At 40.2% G+C, this 25,120-nt stretch overlaps 3 protein-coding genes across 4 annotated transcripts in view; 2 read left to right on the top strand and 1 right to left on the bottom strand.

The window, feature by feature from the left end:
* The first annotated feature begins 617 nt into the window (after nt 1-617).
* tube1 (tubulin, epsilon 1) lies at nt 618-15,033 on the top strand. The gene is made up of 12 exons (XM_026194513.1): nt 618-795; nt 968-1,041; nt 5,883-5,935; nt 6,050-6,107; nt 6,782-6,897; nt 8,342-8,463; nt 9,784-9,971; nt 10,089-10,261; nt 10,779-10,919; nt 13,201-13,341; nt 14,007-14,181; nt 14,599-15,033. Exons 1-12 carry the CDS (start codon nt 771-773, stop codon nt 14,755-14,757), a joined length of 1,425 nt encoding a protein of 474 aa, XP_026050298.1. The 5' UTR covers nt 618-770; the 3' UTR covers nt 14,758-15,033.
* A 140-nt stretch (nt 15,034-15,173) lies between these two features.
* ccn6 (cellular communication network factor 6) lies at nt 15,174-22,259 on the bottom strand. Of its 2 annotated transcripts, none has more exons than XM_026194514.1 (5): nt 21,505-22,259; nt 19,269-19,548; nt 17,476-17,712; nt 15,585-15,778; nt 15,174-15,471 (listed from the first exon to the last, which is right to left on the bottom strand). In XM_026194514.1, the coding sequence occupies exons 1-5, from the start codon at nt 21,550-21,552 to the stop codon at nt 15,190-15,192; spliced, it is 1,041 nt and encodes a 346-aa protein (XP_026050299.1). In that variant the 5' UTR covers nt 21,553-22,259; the 3' UTR covers nt 15,174-15,189. The 2 variants fall into 2 exon arrangements, with proteins under 2 accessions (XP_026050299.1, XP_026050301.1); XM_026194516.1 differs by having other exon boundaries at nt 21,057-21,554.
* LOC113037444 (solute carrier family 22 member 6) overlaps nt 17,658-25,120 on the top strand; it is a 30,842-nt gene continuing 23,379 nt past the window's right edge. Inside the window, exon 1 of the mRNA XM_026194512.1 lies at nt 17,658-17,778. Coding sequence (XP_026050297.1) covers nt 17,761-17,778 — 18 coding nt within the window. The 5' untranslated portion in view covers nt 17,658-17,760. The remainder of the gene's footprint in view (nt 17,779-25,120) is intronic.

The following is a 25,120-nucleotide window of genomic DNA, read 5'->3' as shown; positions in this document are numbered from 1 at the left end:
TGGAAATTAGAGCATGCTCGTGATGTAAGATGAAAAGTCATAATAAGTGTTCAGTAACTGTTTTTTGTTTGTTTTTTTTCTTTAAAAATGTTTTTATTATGTTTTTACTCAGAAGCACACCATTTTCAGGGGGTAAAATATTTCACGACAGTTAAGACAGAAGGTGAAATAACTGGGAAGCCTAATCACAGACAAGCAATAAATACCAAGGCAAAACACTGGAAAACTGGTTGAAAACTCTTCGTTTTCTAATTGTTTTAATTTTGGAAAAACATATACCTACCTTAATTTGGCACCCACGCTGAGACACAAAATTCAACCATAATGTAACATCACTGACAAAATATAGTTTACAGTCTTAAATGCTTTTATTCTGCTTTTAAAAACCAGTATCTCATACCATCCTTTATTTTAACTTTATTAATGGGAGTTAAACTACAGAAGAGATTTTAATCATTTAATGTGTGGTTTCTACAAAACTGCTATATTATATTACTACAAACCTCCTGTTTTTTCTTTTTAAAAATGTCTTTATTGTTTGTTTTTGTTCGTCACACACACTTTTTTGGGGAGTGGGGGGGTCAGTGGCTGAAACGTACGTTCCGTTTCCATGGAAATGACGTCATCAATGCTCGACCAAACATAGCTAAGGCGCGAGGAAGAAGAGGTGTTCAAAAGTCTTGTGAAGATCTTATTGATGGATAACATAAACGGAACAGTCATTATGGATTAGCTTCGCACTTTTACAACGTGTATGGGGTGTTGTTGACATGACACAGTCCGTTGTGGTCCAAGGTGAGTGAAACTCAGCGCGGTAAATGACAGGTAGGAGGCTAGCTTAGCCCCCAGGTCGGTGTTTATGTCAAGTAGTTCCGTTTTATGTGACGTAGCTACATACCTTTAACAAATGAAATATGTATTACTACTAATTGTGTTTTTTAAGTTAAACTGAAATTCCGTTCTGCAGTTGGACAGTGCGGCAACCAGGTTGGCTGCAGGTTTTGGGATCTTGCTTTGCGAGAGCATGCCCATGTCAATAAAGTAAGTGCAATTACATACACAGCACAGCACAGCACAACGAAGGTATCCGACGAATAATAATGAAGTCTGACTTGTTACGACAGGAAAAGCACATGTTTGTCTTTCTAATGTTCTGGTGACCCAGACTATACAACCAAAAACCCGTAGACATAGCATCTCTGGGTGAAACACAGCCGCTTTTAACGTTTTTATAATTACACCTGTGCTTTTGAGCTGGATAAGACAATACGTTACAGAGCTCAGATCATCTCAAGCTGGTTTCTTGAACACGAAAGGGGGTTACTGTACTCAAATGGCTACCAGAGCCACCATCCCTCAATCCAGTAGAGCACCTTTTGGATCATGTCAAGGCATTGTAGTAAAAGTACAAAATAGCAAAATGTAATTCAAGTACAAGTAACTTTAGTTAGTGTAGGAAAACCTTTAAAGTTGAGCATATTTAATCAACTCAGAGGAGAAACTCATTCAAAAAGCTGGGAGCAACAAACACCTTCAACTGTTAGCATTTCTTAAACTACAGCAAAAGGGTCATTAACCTCTGGCACATGCACCTCCAACAACCAAGGTGGGAAAACTGTCTGCTTTCCTCAGTCTGTGATGTTTGTCCATGTGTTAAGGGGGGGCTTGGAGGCTTTCCTTAATTTAATAAGGATTTGAGAGGTTGAAAAGGGCCAAATTGTGATGGCTAGACAACTGGTTGAGGTGTGGGTGCATGTGCATCACCTAGTGGGGGAACACATAACACCAGGATGCACTATGAGAAGGTGAGCTGGTGGAGGCGGTGGGATGCTTTGTGCAATCTTCTGCTTGGGAACCTTGAGTCCTGCCATACATATGGATGTTACTTTAACATGTAGCACCTACCCAAGCATTGTTGCAGACCATGTACACCCTTTCATGGAAACAGTACTCCATGATGGTTGTGGCCTCTGTCAGCAGGATAATGCACCCTGTCACAAAGCAAAACTTCAAGAATGGTTTGAGGAGCACAACAATGACTTTGAGGCATTTTTTTACGCCTCCAAATTCTCCAGATATCAATCTAGTCGATCATCTGTGGGATGTGCTGGACAAATAAGTCCAATCCACTGGAGGCCCCACCTCTTACAGGACTTAAAGGATCTGTTGCTAACATCTTGGTGCCGATACCACAGCAAACCTTCAGGGGGCTAGTGGAGTCAATGCCTCGATGGGTAAGGTTTGTTTTGGAAGCAAAAATGGGACTGAGACAATATTAGGCAGGTGGTCATAATGTTATGTCTGACTATTATCAGCAAATGTACATTTCTATTAGCATTATTCTAATTATTTTACACTGTATAAATTGGGACTCACCAGCTGTTAGTAGTGAACAGACCCAAACCAACTGTCTCCTCCCTGTCTCGCCACCATTTTCTGTTATACTTGTCATTGCAGAGTGAAAGATTTTGTGTTTGCTTATCTTTAGTTGGTAACTTATAGGGGTGGGGGGGGAAATCGATACTATGTAGTATCGTGATATTTTGTTTGCTAATAATGTATCGATACAGGGACAGCAGAAATCGATATTTTGTTACCAAAAAAGTTTGTGGACTGGAACTCTGACTTCAGAGCATGTTGATCCTTTTTCTGAGCAAGAATCCTGACATTCCTTCACTGTCCAAATGTGTTTAACTTGTTTTTTGGCAGCAATAAACATGACAGTTTACTTATTTTAATTTAAGACATGTTTTATTTTAATTAAGTTTAAAACTTTTTTATTTAATGTAAAATGTTTTGTTTTAATTTACTTTCAAGTTCTTCAGTTGCTGAATGGGCTGCATAGTTTTCATAAATTGCATAGTTCAGAATAGCTATAATTGTACCAGATGGTTGCATTCAGTTAAGTTGGACTAGACTGTAATACAAACCGTTCAGTTTGTCAACAATAAAACTGACTGAAATGAGAGAAAGACTGAGTGTGAGACTTTGATATTAGATAAAATGAATATTGATAAAGTTTACCTTTATGTACAGAATCTGAATATCGCAAAATATTTAAAAAAAATTGCAATAATATCGTATCGTGCGTTAAGTATTTTGATAAGATCGTATCGTGGGATGTATGGTGATTCCCACCTCTAGTAACTTAGTCCACAGTAAGTGTTGATTATGTGCTTGAATCAGAATCAGAATCAGAAAGGGGTTTATTGCCAAATGTTGAGCAGGTTTACAACATTAGGAAATTGCTGCGGTGCTTCAGTGCAAACATAGTGTCATAAATAGCACTTAAGTAGTGTCATAAATAGCACTTAAATAGACATGAAAAAATAAAAGTAGGGATAAGAATTAAAAGTGCTACGTAGAAAGATATGTGCATGAGCTATACATGAGAATAAGAATTAAAAGTGCTACGTAGAAAGATATGTGCATGAGCTATACATGAGATATATACATGAGAATAAGAATTATGAGTGCTACGTAGAAAGATATATACATGAGTGCAGGTGGTGATCAGTGCCAAACATGGAATGATGCAGTGACACAGCGTAGGGTCATGTGTTAGTGGTGGGAACAGTCATATGGTTATTGTTCATGTGTCCAACAGCAGAGGGGAAGAAACTGTTCTTATGGCGAGAGGTTCTGGTGCGAATGGACCGGAGCTTCCTGCCTGAGGGGAGCAGGTCAAACAGACTGTGTCCAGGGTGAGAAGGGTCAGCTGAGATCCGAGCTGCACGCCGCAGTGTCCTGGAGGTGTACAGGTCCTGCAGAGATGGGAGTCTGCAGCCAATCACCTTCTCAGCAGAGCGCACAACACGCTGCAGTCTCTGTTTGTCCCTGATAGTGGCTCCAGCGTACCACACGGTGATGGAGGAGGTGAGGATGGACTCGATGATTGCAGTGTAGAACTGCATCATCGTCCGTGTTGGCAGGTTGAATTTCTTCAGCTGCCTCAGGAAGTACATCCTCTGCTGGGCTTTCTTGATGACGGAGGTGATGGTGGGCTCCCACTTCAGGTCCTGGGTGATGGTGGTACCCAGGAAGCGGAATGAGTCCACAGAGGTGATGGGGGTGTCAGTCAGGATGATGGGGGGGAGTGGGGCTGTGTGCTTCCTGAAGTCCACAATAATCTCCACTGTCTTCTGGGCATTCAGCACCAGGTTGTTGTGGCTGCACCAGGACACCAGACGTTCAACCTCCCTCCTGTAGGCAGACTCATCCCCGTCCGAGATGAGCCCAATAACGGTGGTGTCATCTGCAAACTTGATTAGCTTGACAGACTGGTGGGTGGAGGTGCAGCAGTTGGTGTACAGGGAGAAGAGCAGAGGAGAAAGAACACAGCCCTGAGGGGAGCCGGTGCTGATGGTCCGAGAGTCAGAGACATTCTTTCCCAGCCTCACATGCTGCTTCTTGTCCGTCAGTAAGTCAGTAATCCACCGGCAGATGGGATCAGGCACATTCATCTGAGAAAGCTTGTCTCGGAGATGGTCTGGAAGGATGGTGTTGAAGGCAGAGCTGAAGTCCACAAACAGGATCCTGGCGTAGGTTCCTGGGGAGTCCAGATGCTGCAGGATGAAGTGTAGGGCCATGTTGATGGTGTCGTCTACAGACCTGTTGGCTCTATATGCAAACTGCAGGGGGTCCAGGAGGGGGGCCGTGAGGGTCCTGAGATGGGAGAGAACTAGGCGCTCAAAAGACTTCATGACCACAGATGTCAGAGCCACGGGTCTGTAGTCATTTAGTCCAGTGATCCTAGGTTTCTTGGGGACAGGGATTATGGTGGAGGACTTGAAGCAGGCAGGCACATGACATGCCTGCAGTGAGGAGTTGAAAATGCCAGAAAACACTGGGGCCAGCTCGAATGTATCTATGTTGAGGAATTATAATGTATAGTGGGGTATTTTGCTTTAATAATCAGTGTGGGTGTTATTTGTTTCTCATCTTGGTGTAAATTTATAATTACCAGACTTTCCAGCCACATTGTCATGTCATTTTTAAATTGCATTCCAAACTGACTGTGACAGAAAAACAGCAGATGTGTCAAACACTATTGTATAATACACATTGTAATTTTCTTCTCTGACTTGTGTTGTTGCGTTAAATCAATTCCAGCTCTGTTTGTCTGCTTTGTGCAGTCTGTTTGAGATGATGCGAGAGCTGTCAGTTGACGCCTCAGCAGACACGCCCTAAGTGATTCAGAGAATGCTTCTCTTTTTTTTTTTTTTAATGATTAGAAAACCTCATTTTTCAGCACTGTATTTCAGCTGGGTAGTTAATAACTCATTTCTTTAGTGTGACAGAGAGATATTTACCTCAGCTTTATCCAAGTTGTAATCATTTTGGTTTCCAGTTTAAATGTTAGCTGCCTTCTGTAGTTCATAAGCTTTAGGGATGTTGGTCTTAAGCACTAGAAACAATTTAATTTAATTTCCAAAAATGAAATCCTGATTTCACATGAATTTTATCATGGTAAAACTGAAAGTGTTCCAGTGATATGTGCAGTAATTCTTAGGGTTTAGGTAAAATGCATCAACTATGTAGAAACTACTGATTCACCATTTCACCAGATACCCAGGCCTAGTCTACTATAATCTTATGTTTAAGTGAATGAAAAATGTAGATGCAGCTGGTATAAACAAAAACAAAGCAAAATCAGGAAGAGTTCAAATACTTGTTCACAGCACTGTAGATTTAAGTGACCAAGAAAAACTTTCAGTAAATTTTTTAACATCTTATCTATGATAATCAGGGAAGTCATTATGTTTTCTCACTAAACCTTTGTTCTAAGGGATGTCTGTTTTCTGTGTGCCCTGTTTTGTCCTGTAAGAAACAGACATGACTCTCACAGCTCCTAAATCTTTTTTTTTTTCCTTCATCCTCAGAGGGGATTGTACGATGAAGCCCTCAATAGCTTTTTCCGAAATGTGGATTCCAGGTATGTTTAACCTGCTTTCCTCCAGTTGTTCATTGGCGTATAAGTTTTCCAAATGTATTGCTTTTTTTTTTTTTTTTACCCTTTTTTTTTAAATCACTGACTGTCCTTTTCCAGGAAAAGTGACGGGGCTGCATTTGCTGTTGGTGGGAGAATCCAACACCTGAAGGCCAGGGTAAGTTCTAGAAGGACTCTCGAGTCCCTAATTTTTAGTTATTGTGTCAAAACTGGATAAAAATTAAGCAAATAAGAAGTTAGAACTTCAGAAATTTCAGAGTTGGTAATAATAAAAATAGATGTTAGCCTATGCGTGCAAACATTTTAACCTATGAAACATTCACAATAGCAGTGCAGGCATAGTCAAGTGTCTTTTACATGCAAAGCATAAGGCTTTGAATGTTGCTAGTATGGACTGATACTGAAGGTAAATTCTTTGTGAACATCTCTTGGTCAACTGTATCAAATGCAAATTAATTCCATATCTGATTCTCTCAGTCATTGAGTTTGGCTGTAGCTTTTGCTGTGCCAGAGGTGCCACGTCTTTCTGTTTCCATTAAATAAGCCTTCTACTAGAAATGAGAAAAGGGCTGCCACATCTCAAATTTCACCCTTTGGGGTTAACTTTGGCCCAAAGAAAAATGATAAACGGCTTTAACATGGATAATAATAAGCTTAAGACTGATTGATGATGCGTATTCTTTTCACATTTTATTTTGGAGTCGAGCTTACTGAAAGGTTCAGCATTCATTGGGTGAATTATGAAATGACTGCGGTAAAAGGAATGTGCTCAGTATATGATAGCATTGAAATGTATGAGCGGGCCTCATTTTCACATATTTGAATCCACAGGCGGTCCTGGTGGACATGGAAGAGGGTGTGGTCAACCAGATCCTGCAGGGCCCGTTAAGAGAAGTGTTTGATAGCACGCAACTACTCACAGACGTGTCAGGTTCAGGCAACAACTGGTAAGAGACAGACAAGCCCCAGGATGCCACCGAGCTCACGTGGACTTTACCAACTGTTGCACACCATAATTTAAATCCTGCTGGAGTTGTGTTACAGCTCACGTGCTGTTACACTATATGCAGTTCTAGTGGTATTCAGGGAATAGTCTTTGAAGAGATTGCAAAGAAAGTATTTTTTGGTAATTGTCTGAAAGAATTAAACATGTTTTCTTAATAATCCACTATATGTTGAATTTTGTATAATCTGAAAGAGGAACACGGGTGGCTTAACTGTTGTTTTTTCAGTTTTCACATTCTCAATTGTGCAGAGTATAATTTAGGGAAAAGATCAGCCTGATGTGAGTAGTTTCTCTGTATGGTTTCCCTGGTCTACCTACCTGAAATTGTAGGTAGACCAGGTCTCCATGCATTATTGTGAAATACAACTATGTACTATCTTTTTATCTAGTGTGTGCTCCAATGTGGGACTTTACAGGACCTCTTACAATTTTTTTTTCATATGTTAATGAGCCAATAGTCTATATTTTTCAAAAAAGTATATATCTCTTGTAAAGTATTTAATATATGACTCTAAGATTTCACAGATTCACAGATTGGAAATGGTCAAGCAGAAGGACCACAGTGATATCAGATGCTATGGAATGTTATGGGATGTTAACAGGAAGTCTACTTGACACAGAGTTATATTAGCACACGCTTTTAATTTCTTCAAATAATCTTTATCTTCTGTAAATTTTTCTCAGCTGCCGGTGGCTTATTTTCTGTCTGCACAAAAAAGTGCAACTTGTTTACAGTGTAGCATTGCCTGTGAATGAACCACCAATGGATTATGTAGTCAATCCATGACGCCTGTGGTAAATCCTGTACTTGGCATGCCACAACAATTTGAGACTGTCAGTCTGATTCCCACAGTTTGTTGCTTAGAGGCGAGAAAGCCTTTACACTGCACGGCAATCTTTTTATTGGCCCACATAATTATACCCTATGTTTAAAATTCCAATATTGTTTTTACCATGAATGACTTTTGCACTAAACTCTTTTATATGTCCTACAACACGTATAACGTAGGGAGAGTTGAACTTTGACTCTTTTATCTTGCATAGTTTGTCGTAATGAAAAAAACACAAGAGCAACATGGGATGCTCCAGGACATCCTGACAGCCCCTTCAGTTGCTTTTGTCTGTTACCTTTCCTTTCCATGAACACACTAGCTACTGACAACTTCCTAACACATCATGCATGCTTTGGGAGCAACGGGCAGTCTGTCATGTTGATCACTCAATATAATTGCTTAATCTGACATAGTGATCATCATAAAAGATGAAAGTAATATGAAATCTGTCCTGAGCATTAAAAATTATACTTATCATTAATGTTCAATTTTTGGCATTATCTTATGATTAGGGGGGAAAAACCAAGGTATCGTTTTGTGCTTGTCATTCAGGGCAGTTGGAAACATGACGTACGGCTCGGCCTACAGGGAGAAGATAGTGGATAAGCTCAGGAAGGCAGCAGAGCAATGTGACTGTCTGCAGTGCTTCTTTCTCATTCACTCTATGGGAGGAGGTAAGGCTCTGATTCAAGGGCATCCTTTCATTCATGCTTCACAGTCCAGTACTCCAAGCTTTACTTCAATTAATTCATGTTAGATTTGTAGTGACAAAAAAAATGAATAAAGCCAATAAGAATACATTTGTGCATGATTTCATTTCACTTACTTAATTTTTGTATCTTTGTTGTCACGCACGTCACTTCTTTACTTTTAGACCTGTGTGAAGGCTGTAAGAGTAGTTAGCTGAAATAAAATAGAAACTAGAATTTAGAGAAAAAACTTATTGAAATAATATATTCAAATATTCATCCATCCATTTTATTTGTCTTATCTGTGACTGGGTTATGGGGGCAGCAGACAAACCCAGACCTCCCACTCTGCAGCCACGTACTCCAGCTTATTCAGACCAGCCAACAGATATAATCTCTCTAGTGTCTCCTGGGTCTACCCCAGGGGCCTCGTCCACATTTCTAAGCTGGAGGCCATTCCCTGATGAAGCAACAGGACCATTTTGCAAAATGCAGAGATCAAATTCTGAGGCCGTTTGCTCAAAACCTAGACCCTCCTGGGGAGGCTGAGGAGTGCAATCCCCCTATAGTTGGAGCACACCTTCTGCTCCCCCTTCTTGAATATGGGAAACACCACTGCAGACTGCCAGTCCAGTTGCATTACCTCAATCTCCATGCAGAGGTGTGTTAAGTAGATATCCCCGCAACATGATGATTATGACATTCCTGAGCCTTCAGGAATTTTATCAACATCATCTAGTCCAAGGACTCTGCCACCGATAGTTGTTTAACTACCTCAGTGACCTTGTCCCCAGACTTGCCTCCTCTATAGAAGGCATGCCAGTGGGGTTAAGTGGGTCTTTAAAGTATTCCTTCCACTGCCTGACTATATACTCAGTTGAAGTCCGCAGTACTACACCCGCAGAGTAGAGCACTGCTTTCCTGACGATTTTCCAGAAACACTTCGAGGCAGACCGAAAGTCTTTGTCCAAGGCTTCACTGGACTCCTCCCACAACCTAAGCTTTTGCTTCACCCACCGCCCAAGCTATATTCTGCTTGGCCTGCCAGTACCAATCAGCTGCCTCTGAGGTCCCACAGGCTAACCAAACCCGATAGGTCTCCTCCAGCTTGATCGGTCCCTTCATCTTCAGTGTCCACGATCTGACTCAGGGATTACCAGGGATTGCAGCTCTACTGTTATGCGTCAAAGTGTTACCTTAATTTTTCAAGCAGTGTAGAAATAAGATTTCAATTGTCATGTCAGTAAATTAAGGATTTTTCTGTAGACAGCTGATAATTAATTAGTTACTGACTATGGATTTAAGGTACTGGCTCTGGCCTGGGAACCAGAGTGCTCAGCTTGCTGGAGGAGGAGTTCCCTGAGGTGTGTCGCGTTGTCACCTCCATCTATCCATCTGGGGAAGATGACGTAATCACCTCACCATACAACAGTGTCCTTGCCATGAACAAGCTCACAGAGCACGCTGATTGTGTCCTGCTAGTGGAAAACCAGGTTTGTGGATTCAGAAATGCCTCCCCTCTCTCCCTGCAAATGTCTGTGCAACGCACATAAATGAAAACTGTCAAACTGAATGTGATTTCTTCTTTTCCCTCATTTCTCCCCTTCCAGTCATTGGTTGACATTGTGAACAAGATTAAAGTTATGTCCCATGGTACAAAGCCTGGTTTAAATATCAAGAGAAACAGCGCAGTCACCTCTGGACAGGAAGGCCTCAGTGGGGCAGAAAAACCCTTTGATGCTATGAATAACATTGTGGCTAACCTGTTGCTCAATATTACCAGGTATAGTATTACTGTTTGCTCATATACAGTAGAAGCCCGTGTGCTAAGGAAAAACATTAACACCCTTTTGACCATTTTTTCTAGTCCATAAGATTGCCATAATAAATGCATTAGTATCCATTCTCTTCATAATAACAGTCAGTAAAGCCAGTTTGGGCTTTCATCTGCAGTCTCCTGTCTGTTTTAATTTTGGCCCTTTGAGTCAGCCAAAGTTGGAGCATAAGACACTAACCAGAGATGTCAAAGCATTTCAGGTGTTTATCGCGTGATGCTATCTTATCATTAAAAGCTTCTGTGAGAGTCCTGCAAGGGCTTGAGAGTCAACCTGGAGATTTGGTACTGTCACACAAGTCAACTTAGGAAGTTATTTATGAATAAAAGTATTTTGATCTTTTGCACAGTGCTATGTATCAAGAAGATATTCTAGATTTGCTTCTTTTAGTTATCCCTAATTAGTGGAACTTAACGTTATTATGCAGTCAAATTGAGCATGTCATTATAACTTTTTTATTTGCAGCTCAGCCCGGTTTGAGGGCTCCCTCAACATGGATCTGAATGAGATTGCGATGAACCTGGTGCCCTTTCCTCGTTTACACTACCTGGTGCCCAGTCTCACACCCCTCTACACATTAGCAGATATTAATGTGCCCACAAGGAGGTAAGCCTTGTGCCCATCGGTGCAGTTATTTTTACCTGACAGTTGTTGTGTGTCCTGCAGAGCTCCTCCTCACATGAACCCCTCCATTGATGACTTGACCATTTAGAAGTGGTTTCGGTTGGTTTACACCGTAACTTAAACTGTCATTTGTAACATGATGATGAAACAGCACCAGTCAAGCAGGACTGACTCACGATTTCCTACAGATGGGGTGGCTGATATGGTTAGTGGCATAATTTAGATTCAAATATTTTCCTGATATGAATCATGTGAAAGAGTATAGGCTGAAGCTTGCAGCTTACATAACTCCTGTCCCTGACACCATTCTAGACATAAGGAACACAACCACATCCTTAACATCTGGTTTAAACACAAAATCACTATGAAAACAGAGAGAAATGATTGACCGTTTGCCCCAAATTCAGATGAACACTAAACATGACATTTTTAAATGGTTTCAGTGTGCTGCATATTTCAGTTTTGTCAGGACAATAGTTCCAAACTCCTGTAAGAAATACACAATAACATCATTGGTTTTGTGTTCATCCTTCATTCATATCCACACCTTGTGCATATTCGGTGGTAATTGCCTATTGTATTCTTTGTACTTAATTGAAATTATGTTATGCTACTAAATTTTTGAATTCAGGGTATTTAATTGAATAAATAATGGATTTTTTTGTTGTTATTTTTTTTATTCATAGAGTTTGCAATATTATGCAAAGTCAAAAAATAGAATATATTTCAACATTTTGGTTTTCATAATTTCTATGCAATTTCCATTTCAGTGGTTTTATCCAAATAAGCCATACTTGGTTAGTCTTTTTTTTTTTTGTAATTGTACTGTCATGACCTTTAACATTTACCAGGTAACAGAGGCCTGTAGAATCTCAGTTGTAGCTCTTGGGTCTTTTGGATTTCCTCTGAGCATTGCATGGTGTGACCTTGGGAAGAATTGTGGTGTTCTTTACACACTCCTAAATGCTTCAGTTTACCAATGAGTGGCAAACTGCCCAAATGTCTGCTTTTACAGTGGTAGAGTGAAAAAAGTGAAACTTGCTCATGATCAATTAATTATCTCCTATAAAAGCTTTCTTTTTAAAATGATTCTATGAATGACCTGGTTAGTCTATGATTTTCAACCCAAAGTACAAACACCCCACAGGTTAGTGTCCAAGTGACAGATTAGCTTGTCTGGTCATAAAAAAATTGGAAAAGTAAAGAACCGAATGCCTCAAGTTTGAGCAGAAAAGTTATCAGTTAGGTAAAAGTAATAGATCAGATGTAGAATTAAACTGCCAAATAATAAACATATATTGTCTAATATTTACATTTGTTTGATGGATATTTAATTGTGACAAACATACAAGAAATACAAAATCAGGAAGGAGGCAAACACCTTTTAACACTTCTGTTAATATAAGCAGTGATGCAGAAGTGGGGAAACAGCTGGAAAATAGAGGCGTAGCTAAGAGTTGTGAATGGTTTAAATAATAATCCAGTACTTAATGATTAATAGTTGAGAAATTCTGCTGATCATTACTGAAAAATAGTATTAAAGTAAGATCCAGTTCAAATAGGTTTAACACTTTACATTCGACCTTGAGTTTGTATTAAATATAAAGCTTTTTTTTTTTTAATGAACTCACCTGATCTGAATAACCAAGTTACTAAAAACTCAGAATAACACTTTTCTTCCTAGTTAAACAGAAGCGTAAGAGTTTAAAACACCACAAAGCCCCAGCTTTCTTTTTATTATGTGAAAAAGCGGCAAGTTCAATTTTAGCTTTCCAGGCGTAGGATTTAAAAAAAAAAAAAAAAAAAAAAACACCAATCTGCCTACCTCCTCCCAGCAACAGCTGCCACAAAAGTGGCCTTGTGTGGGCCACAGAGACCTTCTCTCCTCCTATGAAGATGCTTATTGGTCAAAAAGAGTGGTGGTTTTACTGGATAACTCCCAGCAGTAAATAAATGTGACTGTATGAATGCAGGGCATGGTGTTGCTTAAAAATATCTCGCCTGCTCTTTGGGACTTCCCTACATAAATAAAGGTGTAAACATTCTTCTATGCCAAACACTGCCGTCTTGGTTCCCAGTCTTTTTGAACTTCTGATAAAAATCTTCAAGGCATGTTCAGTTAAAATCGGGTTCATTGAGGCTGGAAGAAAAAGCTATAAAAGGAATATTTAACATGATTTGATGCACATTCATTTCTTGTAAAGTTGATCAACTGATACAAGCATTTCTTTTCTTCTCCTGTCTTCCAACCCGTGCGCTCTAGACTGGATCAGATGTTCAGCGATGCCTTCAGTAAAGACCACCAGCTAATACAAGCTGACCCAAAGCACAGCCTGTACCTGGCTTGTGCCCTCATGGTCAGGGGTAACGTGCAGGTTTCTGATGTCCGCAGGAACATCGAGAGGTCAGAGGAAAATCCTTTATTTCTGTATATAATTCTACACCAAAAGATGTAACGATTTCATGCAACCATTCCAACGTACCCAGTGATCCACACACTCACCTTTTCCCATAGTATACCCATTGAGCACTAGCAGTAAGTCATGATTACTGCATTCAGCCACAAGCTCTTACTATATTCTCCTCTAACCACTGCTCTCACAGAACTCCTTTTCAGTTGGCACACACATTTTGTACTGTGACTGTTGTGTTAAAATTGTTGGCAAAAGAGGTAGGAGGAGGAAGGAAGTACAAATATAGATATATATATATATACTTAATGTACAAACAGGACTAAGTATCTTAACTATAAGGATACTTGTAGATGTTGGTAGTCCTCTAATCTGCAGACAAGTGAAGTTTTTTTTTTTTTTTTTTTTTGTTTTGGGTTTTTTTACTGTTTCATTTCCAGTTGTTTGATTGTTGTTAAAGCTAGTGAAGTAAATGTGCTTGGTTTCTGGATTTAAAGTCATAGCTCCTAGCTAGGGAACTGTTCACATATTGATTTCAGGATAAAGTACAGTTTAAAGTACAGTAAACTGAGACTAAACAAAGTCTTTTGGTTGTCATGTGAAGCTCACATGTTAAACATTACATATACAGTTATTTTCCCCTCTCTCCTGGCTTTAGACTGAGACCATCACTGCCCTTTGTCTCATGGAACCAGGAAGGCTGGAAGACGAGTCTGTGTTCAGTGCCTCCCGTGGGACACTCCCATTCCCTGTTAGCTCTGGCCAACAACACCTGCGTGAAGCCCACGTTCATGGAGCTCAGGGAACGCTTTACCAAGCTCTACAGGAAGAAGGTGCGTCTCAAGCTGTCTTTGTGAGGACATTCTTTGATAGTAATGCATTCCCAGATCTAATAACTTAAATTTTACTATTACAAACCTATAGTCTACTCTTAGCCTAAACCTAATTCTAGCTTAAACCCTAAACCTTTTAACCCATCTGTAAAATGTAGCTACAAAAGATAACTTGGCATATAGTCTACCTGCACTGGTTTAAGTTTAGAGGCATACATGGATTTCAAAATGTGTATTTTCTTTTATTTAATTCAATATGTGGTGCAGGTACAGCCACAGAAAACAAAGCAGTTTGTCTTCAGGTGAAATGATATCTCAGGTTTATTCTTCAAGCTTATTGGCAAATGCATATCAGCCTCTAAATCTGACAAACACATCAGTCAGACTCAGTTTAATGTTTTGTTTTTTTCATTTTAGGCTCACTTACACCACTACCTGCATGTAGAAGGGATGGAACAGAGCTTCTTCTCAGAGGCCATTGCCTCTCTCAACTCACTGATTGAAGAATATCATCATCTGGATGCCACCAAGGCCAGACTCACGCCTGATGCACCCAGACTCTCCATCGCCAGATGAAGGTCTGCTGTGCTGTGAATCTGGGAATCAAACTCACAGAACTGAAGCTTTTACATATCAACGTTATCTAATGTATGGCATGGTCAAAGTGTTCCAAACAGCACTTAAAGAGAACATCAGTTTAATCTACTCTAAAGCTTCTATTTGCTTTTCCAAGCTCCCTGATTGTTCTGTTATGAGGTAATGTTAAAGCTAGTACACTGGCCATATTCCTTGTTGTTAGTGCACATATCTGTCCTGAAGAGTGCTCCATAAAACTTTGTTTTGTTTTTTTAATGATCTGTTGTTCTTCTTTCTCAAAATTAGTTTTGTTTTTGTCCTTTTGGAGGTGCAAAACTGTTACTAAGGGAGAATTAAAGTGTATGTGTGTTTCAGTCCTTAGTTTCTCACAGCGGGGCTTGCACCACTCTGCGTCTCTGACGTTTGGGGTCCTTAGAGTAAACGCAGGTCAGAAAACATGTCGCCCGGATCGTTGCACTTCCTCTGACACACACAGGACGTTATCCACTGCATCTTCCACTGTGTGTTGGAGCCTCCTTTGCAGGTGAAGTTGACCTTGATCATGCGTGACTTGTTGGGGACACAGCAGCGCTTGTCTGTACACACACCGCAGTATGTGGGCTTAAACTTCTTGTTGCTGGTACAGCCAGAGAGAGTCAACTTCTCTGCTTTCTTTGCCTGGAATTTGGGTCGGCACGTCTTTCCCTTTGGCACCTAGAAGTGGGAATAGCAATTGGTGTCTTTCTTTTTAAGAGTTTGAGAAAAAAAACTTTAAAAATTAAATGAAAATATTAAAGATTCAGACAGATTAAAGCTAAAGATGCCACCTTGACACTCCTGAGCACGCTTTTCTCACACGGTTGCAGCAAGCACAGGCGGCGGTCTTTCCTCATCTCACACTTGCTGTTATCGTTGTTGACACGTACAGAGATGCCCAGGCCACAGGTCTTGGAGCAGGGACTCCAGTGGGTGGTCTGGATTAGGCAGTTCCTCTTCCAGGCTAAAGGAGGGTCCCTGTAACCTTTCAGTGTTACAGTTAAAGGGTACTGTGTCAAGCAAAGCACAGATCAGAATCATTCCAACAAGCTGCTGTGTCTCCATCAGAGATGGGCAGTAATCTATTAAAAGTAATGCATTTCTGTAATCTGATTACTTTTCAAGTAACAAGTAAAGTAAGGGATTACTGTTACTATACCATAAGCATGCTGCGTTACTGATTTTGTTTGTTAATGTCTCATGACAATAGTGGATAATATCGAGATATTATCCACTGTTGATCTGCGGCAGAGAGTACATCCATGCAGTGTTTAAGGCTTGGAATTACTGACATTACTTCTAGTTTGATTCTGTAAAAAGTGACATAAACATTAGCGTCCGCCGTGCACTCTACGTGGGAAGAAAACTTCTTTCTACAGTGAAAAATTAAACTTCAAATTATTTATTTCTTGCTGTGTTTTTCTTGCATCTATTTGAAAGAGTGAGAGTAAACGCAAAAATTATTTTATTTTAAATGCTGGAATATGCAGAACATAGGTTTAAATGTTAAACAAATTTCTTCAACTCAGAGAATGTTGCATATAATTTAATTTTTGCTTAATGCAATGTGTATAAAGTTAAAAGATTAAAACTAATAAAACAAGTTTGAAAAAGAGACTTTTTGATTTGATTCAATTTTATATGATGGATTATGCAGGAAAAAAAATTTGAATTGGCTGAAAGGTCTATTGCATTATTACATATGTATCATGTTTTTAAAAAGTAAATAATAAAGTAACTAATTACTTTTGAAAATAAGTAATCCGTAAAGTAACAGGATTACTTTGTGGAGAAGTAATCAGTAATTAGTAACAAATTACTATTTTCAAGTAACTTGACTAATACTGGTTGTGATTAGGTGCTATAGAGCCTTATGGGAGCAGTCCCATTAATCAATTTTGAATTCATTATGATATGAAATTGCTACTACATAGAAAAGGACAAAAAAATTAAAAGATCTGCATAGAAATGTAACACAAAAGAATCTGAAACACTGTAAACATACCAGCTCACTACACAAACTCAGGCATTCTTTTACATGTAGCTATCTTTACATATTATTATTATTTTTTTTTTTCATTATTACCGGAGCCGTCCACTAGCACCAACACTTCTCGAACCACAACCAGATCAGACCCACAAACACCAAAATAAAAGCTTCTTTTGTTATTAGATCACCCTCAGAACTTTCCCATCTCGTTAGTGCATTTTTGTGACTATAGCATCATGCTCGTTTGCACCACTTAGTAAGCTTGTCGTGTCTTTTCTTGACATTTTTAATCAAAATTAAAATGTTTCAACCAAATCTCAACGACAGGGACGATGAGTTTTTGCTGGGTGGGAAAGTGCTTTGTTTTTTCACAGTGGCAAATCACTGTATGTGACTCAGATAGATCATGTGATAGATCTGGTTCAGCTACATGCCACGCCAATTAATTAAGCTTTGCCGTACATCAAAGTGACATTTTTATGGCTTTTAATAAAAACCAACTTGTTTCTCTTCCTTTTCCTCCTCTAACTGGAATCATATGTGTCAGACAGTTTAACCACAGGCAGTCACACCTCACACTGACAGTACTGAGTAATGAGGCTCCCCCTTCCCTTCCAGCTACCTAACAGCAATTAGCATTCCAGGCAAGACAGTCTGGCTCTTCTCCATGAATTCATTCTCTAAACACACACCTGACATGTAGGTAGTGTCCTGCTGGTGCTTGTTTGGGCTCTGGCCACTGCGAAGGCCAGCTGGCGTGTTGCTGATCAGTGGTGCAGAGCCTAAGAGACCAGCAGGCTTCTGGATGAAAGCAGGGGTACAGCCGATGGCTCCAGCGATGCATGTACACTTGTAGAGGGGGCTGGACTGGAAGGATTCTCCATTCTCATAGTGGACCCCATTCAGGTCACAGCCTACCGCCATCATGTCTGAAGGAATGAGAAGAAACATGCTGGTGCAAATCTCAAACTCTGATTATGGTGGATCTTAAGACTGTAAGTGCAAATTAGCTTTTTTAAAATGGCATATTCCTTTATGCTGGCATTGATTCCCAGCCTAGCACGCAATTTGCACATTTCAAATGATGACATGGAATGTAAAAACATGTTTTTGCCAGTGGTTTTTGACTCACGTAGGTGGAATTGTTGATTGGAGTTTAAGTTTCCCACTGAGGTTTGTAAAAGCCCCTTCAGGCTTCTTCACACTTGCATATTTTTTTTAAAATGCTTTCCCGTTGAACCGGTTTAGAGCGGCCTCCTCTGAAGCCACTGTGTGGCTTTATGCAAACACTAAAAAAACTAATTTAAACATACAACTTTTATGGTCTTTCCAAATGTTGTTTGGCTCATGGTAGAGTAATTGTGATTTGCACTGCTTTAAAATATGCCATTCACAATATATCCATAATTCTGTTACTGTTGCAACACACGTAACCCTGCGACAGCAGCCCCCTGGGGCTGAATCCTCAAATATCCTCTTGACGCTGAATCCAAAAGTGAGGCGAGCCCCATAGACTACTGTTTAAAACCAAAAAAATAACAAAAACATGTTTATAAGTTGGTACAGAAAGGTGTTTTGGTCTCAGTAGCTAATATTTCCCTTCATAAATTTTCAATAACTAAACTTTTGAGCTGTATTAAAGCTTAAAGTGAGAGGTGAGGTTAGTTTGATCATGATTATTATAGGCTGTTGTGTGCTACAGACCATTCTCTCAGGAAGTCTTTAGTTTTTGGATAATAAAATTCAAATATTTTGTTGGTTTGTCAGCATTAATTAGCAGCTACGGTGCAGCTATATTTATCAGCTGCATTAGTTAAAAATAATCCAGTCTGCACTTGTGCGGTTATGGATGCAGCTTAGCATTAGCTTATAACTTAACCTGTGGTCTAAAAGTATACCCATCCATTACAGTTGCTCTGCAAAGAATGAAGATGGCCATGTCTATGAAGCTAAAGTCAAGGCTTCAAAATACTAAAACGCAAACCAGTGGGTGATGTTACTATAGCCATGTCCAACTTTTACAATGTTTGACCACCTGCCAACAGCCAGCATCACACTGCCATAGTTGTAGGAAGTAAAGCAGCATGTACCCCTGTAATCAGAGCTGGACTGGTAATCTGGCACAATGGCCCTATTCCCGGTGGGCCGAAGCGCCGATCTGAAAGGCTGCTGCACACTGGTCATACAAGCACTGACAGCAGCCCATTCATTCATATTTATTACAAATCTTTTTACGAGCTTGTAAAGGTTTATAATAATAATGGATTGCATTGCTGGGCTCGAACCAGCAACCTTCCGATTATAAGATGAACGTGGTAAGATGGAGGGACATAATAACGAAGGATCCGAGTAAAATGAGTGGCTGCTTTGACCATGAGTCACTGCTGCAGTGCAACTAAGGAAGCCTGATTAAAACCTGTGTTGGGCCCCTTGACTCTTTATTGCAACCCTGCCTGCAATCAAGTAAAAGACCAGGTCCACTCACATGCACACACTCCAACCTCGTATCTTGGCTTGTCTGCGGAGAAGTCACAGTACATGCCCTTGTGTGGGTCGCACACGTCCCTCTCGTTGCACGGCTCTCCAATTTGTCGGGCGCAGCTCTTACAGCAGCCGCACCCATCCAGGACAGAGCTGACACCAGGGGCACAGTAAGGTCTCTGCCGACACTTGCAGGGCCACTGGCAGAATTGGCGTCTCTCTGTCGTAGCCCGTCCACCCTGAGGAGCTTGCAGCTGCCCATTGTTCTGCGCCCTGCTGAAGCACTGAGGGGAAAACAGCCAGAAAGAGTCAAATTTTTGAATTGGCAGTACTATTTTTATTTTATTATTATGATGGAGATGATAGGGGAAATGTACAGTAAAAAACGCTGCTCCTCGAACCAGTAGCTTTTTTTAAATAAATTGACAGTTCAAATAATAAAATGTTTACATGTACCAGTAACGTCTATCTGCTTCCTGTCTACATTCACACCCATCTTTCTGGACCCTCCTTGTCCAACCAGGTTTAGTTACTCTGGAAAATGTTAAAGTAGAACTCTTTAGTGTTCAGTGCAGACACTCTAATGGGAGACTAAAGGAACAAGATGCCTTTGCATTTTACTGTAGTGCTTTTTACCAGCCAAGGTCAATATTTTGTGTCAGATATCTTTTAGCCCAGCTTGAGGGAGATGAAAGTGAGGAGACAGATGATGCCTCAAAGGTGCTTTTAGTTTTTCCCCTGGACTGGAAAAATGATCTCATTGCCACAGGAGTAGTAACTCCATGATAGGCCCTGGGGCGTTTTTTTTCCTGGGGTCCCTTACTGCCACGTTGTACTAGAGCAGACATAAAATCTCACTCTGTCTTTCGTTCTCTCTCTTATACACACACACCACAGCAGGCCGGTCCACATGTTTGATTTGGCAGTTTTACGCTGGATAATAGTTATTTGAGTTATTTGAATATACTTGTTCTAAAAAGTACATGTTTTCTAAATTTCTCTAAAGCTGCTAACAGGATATGACTTTATGGTGCAGTGAGTGCATGTACCCCTTATTTAGAGTGGTGCACATGTCTTTTGGTCAGTGCCACCATCTCCAAACCATATATCATAGCAGGTCTCCCTGCTGTCTTGTAACCCTTGCCTTTCCCTCTCACTGCTATCTTTAAGTATTAAGTGTGTAACAAATCACACTTAACACCCGTCTCCACCCACCCCACTCCACCCTGCCGGTTTCTCTTCTTCATCTCTCTTGTGTCCATTGCTTTGGATGGTTGACTTCAGGTATTTAAACCTATCTATCTTTACTGTCTGTGTCTAAAAACCACGAGTAAAATCCTAACTGCAGTGGCTTTACTCAGATCCATGTGTTAGCTTTAGCTAAAACACATTTAGCCACTTAATTTCTGATCATCTTTAATAATTATCAGAAAAGATTGAAATTTGTTCTCTCTCTCACACACACACACTTTCAGGTTTGAGGCTTAGACATGTCTAATACCCATCATACTTCTAGTTTAGCATTGTCATTGTAACTGTGCAGGGACAGTCTGGTTAAGGGGAACTCGGCTCCTCCCAGTCTTTCTTGCTTTGTATTTTTCACTGCTAAGTGCAAAACAAAACAAAAATTCAAAATAGAAACAAAAATCTATAAGAAACCTTTCAACAAAGCATGACAGCCAAAAAATTCAACATCTAACATAGTGACACACTGCACAGAGCTCAGAGCAGTGAGAGGCCAAAATGTCTTAGATATTTCAATATATTCCAGTCCTTGAATGTCCATGTTTACCTGATGGTATTTGCTGTGATGAAATCCAGCCATGGCACCACTTGTGCTCCAAATACCCCTGGTCTCTCAGAGCTTCCAAGGGTTACTGAGGGTTATGGCAAAAATCTGAAGCCTGTCTGCCAGGTTTGCTGAATGAGCTCATTTCATGGTGTGAAAATGAGTCCACGGGAGCTTGAACTGCAAAGGCTTCCCAATTTTGTCATCTTTTCTTACTTCACGCTTCTAAAATAAGCCCTACACTAAAGCCAGTAAACTACTAAAGCCTACATACAAATAATACTATCAAACAGTCAATTCTGAACGGGGTGTTTTGGTATTCACTTGCAGTCAGGTATCCCAGCTGACTGCTTTCCTCTGGATTTATATATAGCAGTTTCTGAGTGGCATCGAGTGTTGTCTTATCTGCAGACTGAGGGAAAAAAAGGTGAAAGGGTAGTGCTCTTCTTACCTGTTGAGCAAAGATGAGCAGGAGGGAATGGCAGAGAAGCAGTAGCATCTCTCAAGTGGTCAAGGTTTGTGTGAGATCCAGGAGAGAGATGGGGTGACGAGGGAGCAGGAAGGTGGGATTGAGGGAGGGAGACTGGGTGCTGGAAGAGGGAGAGGATTGGAATGGGGTGGGGTAGGGAGAGATTGCGAGAGCTGACCTGACTGGGGAAGGCCACAAAGCACCCTTCTGTCCCTCCTCAAACACACCTTTCCCCCCATTTCACTGATCCAGAGGGGAAGTATTTGATGCTGGGTCGCTCCACAGCCTTCAGAACCTGCCTACTTCCATAGTCTTAGCCTTAGCCTTACTCACACCTGAATGAAAATACGGGTTAAATCTTTAAACCGTGTGTGTTATAAGCTACTATTGTACATAACATCTTAACAAACCTACTTTCATGTTTAAAAGTCTTCTCAGTTGACACATTCACTTTGTGCCGTTTATTTAATGCGGTGCTGAAGCTGCGTGCTTCACCTAATGTGGACTGACATCTATTTGAGTTCACATTCCATTATTATTTACACTGAGTATAAAGGCTCCTCTCATAGCTAGCTCTCCACCTACATTCTCTTAAAACCAGCAGTCCTTTGAGATTTCATATGGAAACACTGATAATACTCGTATTGCTGCTACTGCGTGCTGTACTACCAGTACTGCCAACAATGAGAGGCCAGAATGTCATCAGATCGTTATCAACTTTAAAAACTAGTCGCAATGTAACTATATATATTCTATAACTACAAGTAATCAACGTGTTGCTATAAAATCTTGTAGAGATATTAATGGTCTCTTTTACTGATACCGCGGGGGAAATCATTCCTGAATCCTCTGTTGGATTGTCTGAAAGCAATTTATAACTTTTATGTCATTTTCTCTGGATATTCTGTCTCTCTTAATTTAAATGAAACTGCCATAACAATTGGAGACTGCTCATTTCTTTGTAGGTAAATAAACATCAGTTTGGAGGAGGTCTGGACCCAGCAGTGAGATTTTAATCCCCCCCCCCCCAATAGCACCTTTACACTCAGTTGTGCACTGTGCACTCAAAGTAATGTTCCGGTCAAAAGTTTTTGAACAGCCCAATTTTTCCAGTGTTTTATTGAAAATGATGGAGTTTGATGTCTAATTGCAGTCTGAAATGACATTAAATAAGCAATTTGAGTAAAGAATAAAAATCGTGAAATTATAGACCAAAATGTATTCTAAACTTGTGACTCATCAAAGTAGCCACCTTTGGCGGGTATGACAGCTGATCACACATGGCATTCTTTCTAGCATTTTTTCAACATGCTAGTTGATGCCACACACTGTGGAACCATCCTTTCGCCTACTTGAAAGCGTACAAAGATCCTGCCTGCAAAGATCATTAAAAATCGAAGATTTCCAATTTTGATTCACCAGTCCATAATACCTTCTTCCAGTATTCAGTAGCCCAATGATGGTGTTTCATGCAGTACAATACTGTTCAACCGATTCTAACGAGATTATGGTACCACAATGTCTTCCAACAATGCTTTTATGCAGACAGAGGGGGTTGTAACCAATCCAGGAAAGTTGAAACACCTGTAGGAATTAGTAGAACCAGCTTTCAAGGCTTCATCAACCTCCATTGCTGCAGAACAGCTTTAAATTGGATTTTGTAGTAGTCTGAAGTGAATGAATCTTAATAGTGATGGTGATTCGCTAGTGTTTATGTGTAGCACCATAGTGGGACTGGCATTACTAGGGTTACTGACCAAAACCATGGCTAGAGCCTTTATTCAACTGCATACTTCCATATGCTAATGTTTAGTACATAAGCCTCTTTACAATATCATGCACTCTGTGAGTATCTGGCTATTGTACTTGCAATCATGGGAGGATTATCACGACTACACACTTTGGATACAAACGTTCTACACACCTACGCATTCAAAGTTTTGTAGCACATTACTTTGAGATTATACTTCTTCTGCTATTCTTTTACATTCTGTGCAAGCTTTAAAATCACCTACCTAAAGCAAAGTTCATTCTGGTATTCTTTAAAGCAAAGTCATTAACAGGAGGCCTTAAATTGTCTTAATATTCCTCAACCCTGGACCACAGGTGACATCAGAGGGTTCAGCAAGTGTCTCTCTCTCTCTGCCGGCTAAGCCACCATCCTGCCTTGAACTTGGACCCACTAATACAATTCAATTTGCCAACCGGCCAAATGTAATCTATGCTGTCTGTGCTTTCCATATGTTGTTAGCCAGATACATGTGATTATATAACCCGGGTCAGTATTAAGTGTAATTTAACTTTGTAAATAAATAAATGAAAATATGAAGGGTAACAGCCCCTACTGGTTCCAAGGGATGTGCCCCCATGGCCTAGTAATTCACCCATGTTCATAACACTCAAAAGGAGTAGAGGAATATGTACAAAACAAGAAAGGCACACACTGGAGAACAAAGTGCTAGGAAGCAGTGAAAAAGGACTTGTCTGGGTATAGAGAGTATAGAGTGCCACTCATGCCACTGTGTGAGTGGCATGAGTGGCAATAGCTTCCAGGGTTGGCAAAGGTCAGCCAATGAGTTTTTGAGCTAATTACCATCTGAGCACCCTTCCTGTTCACAGTTGTGGCCCCTGCAAACACCCAGGCAGTGGTAAAAGGCCAGCAGCAGCTTCTGGCTGAGGTTTATTCTTCCTCAGGACACAGAGGAAGTGCAGCTGTTGCTAGGCCTTCTTTACCAGTGTGATGGTGTTGTGGGTCCAGGTGAAATCACCTGAGATTTGGGTGCGCAGAAACCTGAAGGTGGAGACAGATTCCACCAGGCTGATTGAGGTTGGTTGGTTGGTAAGGAAATCTTTGATCCAGGAGCAGGTGGCAGGGGGGATCTGAAGGTGGTCCAGTATGGTGGCCAGGATATCTGGTATTATGATGTTGAAAACTGAGTGTAATCCTCTGATATCTTAAAATAAAATTTTAGAGGATCTTAAATTTAGTTGGGGTATTTGGGTCTGGTGGATTTATTTTTGTTGTTGTGGTGTTAATGTGTTGGATCAGCATTGCCGTTCATTCACATTTCTTTAGTTTAGACATGTTCAAGTTGTCATTATCTACCACAGTAATGTAGTTACATTCTTATCAACAGCAAAGGAACACCTTCTCACAGTGGAAAAGTGTGAAAAGCTTTTTGATCCGGCAACGTTTTTTATACACCATAAGAGCACTAAAACATGTTAGTTTCCATCATGATTCAATGATGAATAGTTAACCCTACAGTAATTAGAACATACATATGCATAGATAAAAAAAAATATTTAGTCATAACATTTGTTTTTCTTTTGGGGGTTTTTTTGGTTGTGTTTTTCCCTCCTCATCACAAATGATCTGTCTTTGATTAGTGTTGAGTTTTATTTAAGCCACATGGTAAACAGGCTGATTTTCAAAACCTAAGCATTTCAGTTCTGTCACAGTTTGGCATTACAGGTTTTTCCTTTCAGGAGCTTTCCAATTTGGCTTCAAATAAACAGATATTCTATGAAAAAGCTGTAAATTAATTTTAAGTGGGTTGCTACTTGCGTGTTGACCTTTAAAATGTGAAATTATATT

This window comes from Astatotilapia calliptera, chromosome 15, assembly GCF_900246225.1.
Source record: "Astatotilapia calliptera chromosome 15, fAstCal1.2, whole genome shotgun sequence".
Classification (NCBI taxonomy): domain Eukaryota; kingdom Metazoa; phylum Chordata; class Actinopteri; order Cichliformes; family Cichlidae; genus Astatotilapia; species Astatotilapia calliptera.
Note: the sequence above shows the minus strand (reverse complement) of the source record. Positions and strands in the feature narration are given on the sequence as shown.

Coding starts and splice junctions, on each gene's coding strand:
- tube1 (XM_026194513.1), top strand. CDS start 771: ATGACACAGTCCGTTGTGGTCCAAG. Junction 796..967: donor ACAGTCCGTTGTGGTCCAAG/GTGAGTGAAACT, acceptor TCCGTTCTGCAG/TTGGACAGTGCGGCAACCAG. Junction 6,108..6,781: donor TCCAACACCTGAAGGCCAGG/GTAAGTTCTAGA, acceptor TTGAATCCACAG/GCGGTCCTGGTGGACATGGA.
- ccn6 (XM_026194514.1), bottom strand. CDS start 21,552: ATGCTACTGCTTCTCTGCCATTCCCTCCTGCTCATCTTTGCTCAACAG. Junction 19,549..21,504: donor TGCTCATCTTTGCTCAACAG/GTAAGAAGAGCA, acceptor TTTTCCCCTCAG/TGCTTCAGCAGGGCGCAGAA. Junction 15,472..15,584: donor GCGTGCTCAGGAGTGTCAAG/GTGGCATCTTTA, acceptor TCCCACTTCTAG/GTGCCAAAGGGAAAGACGTG.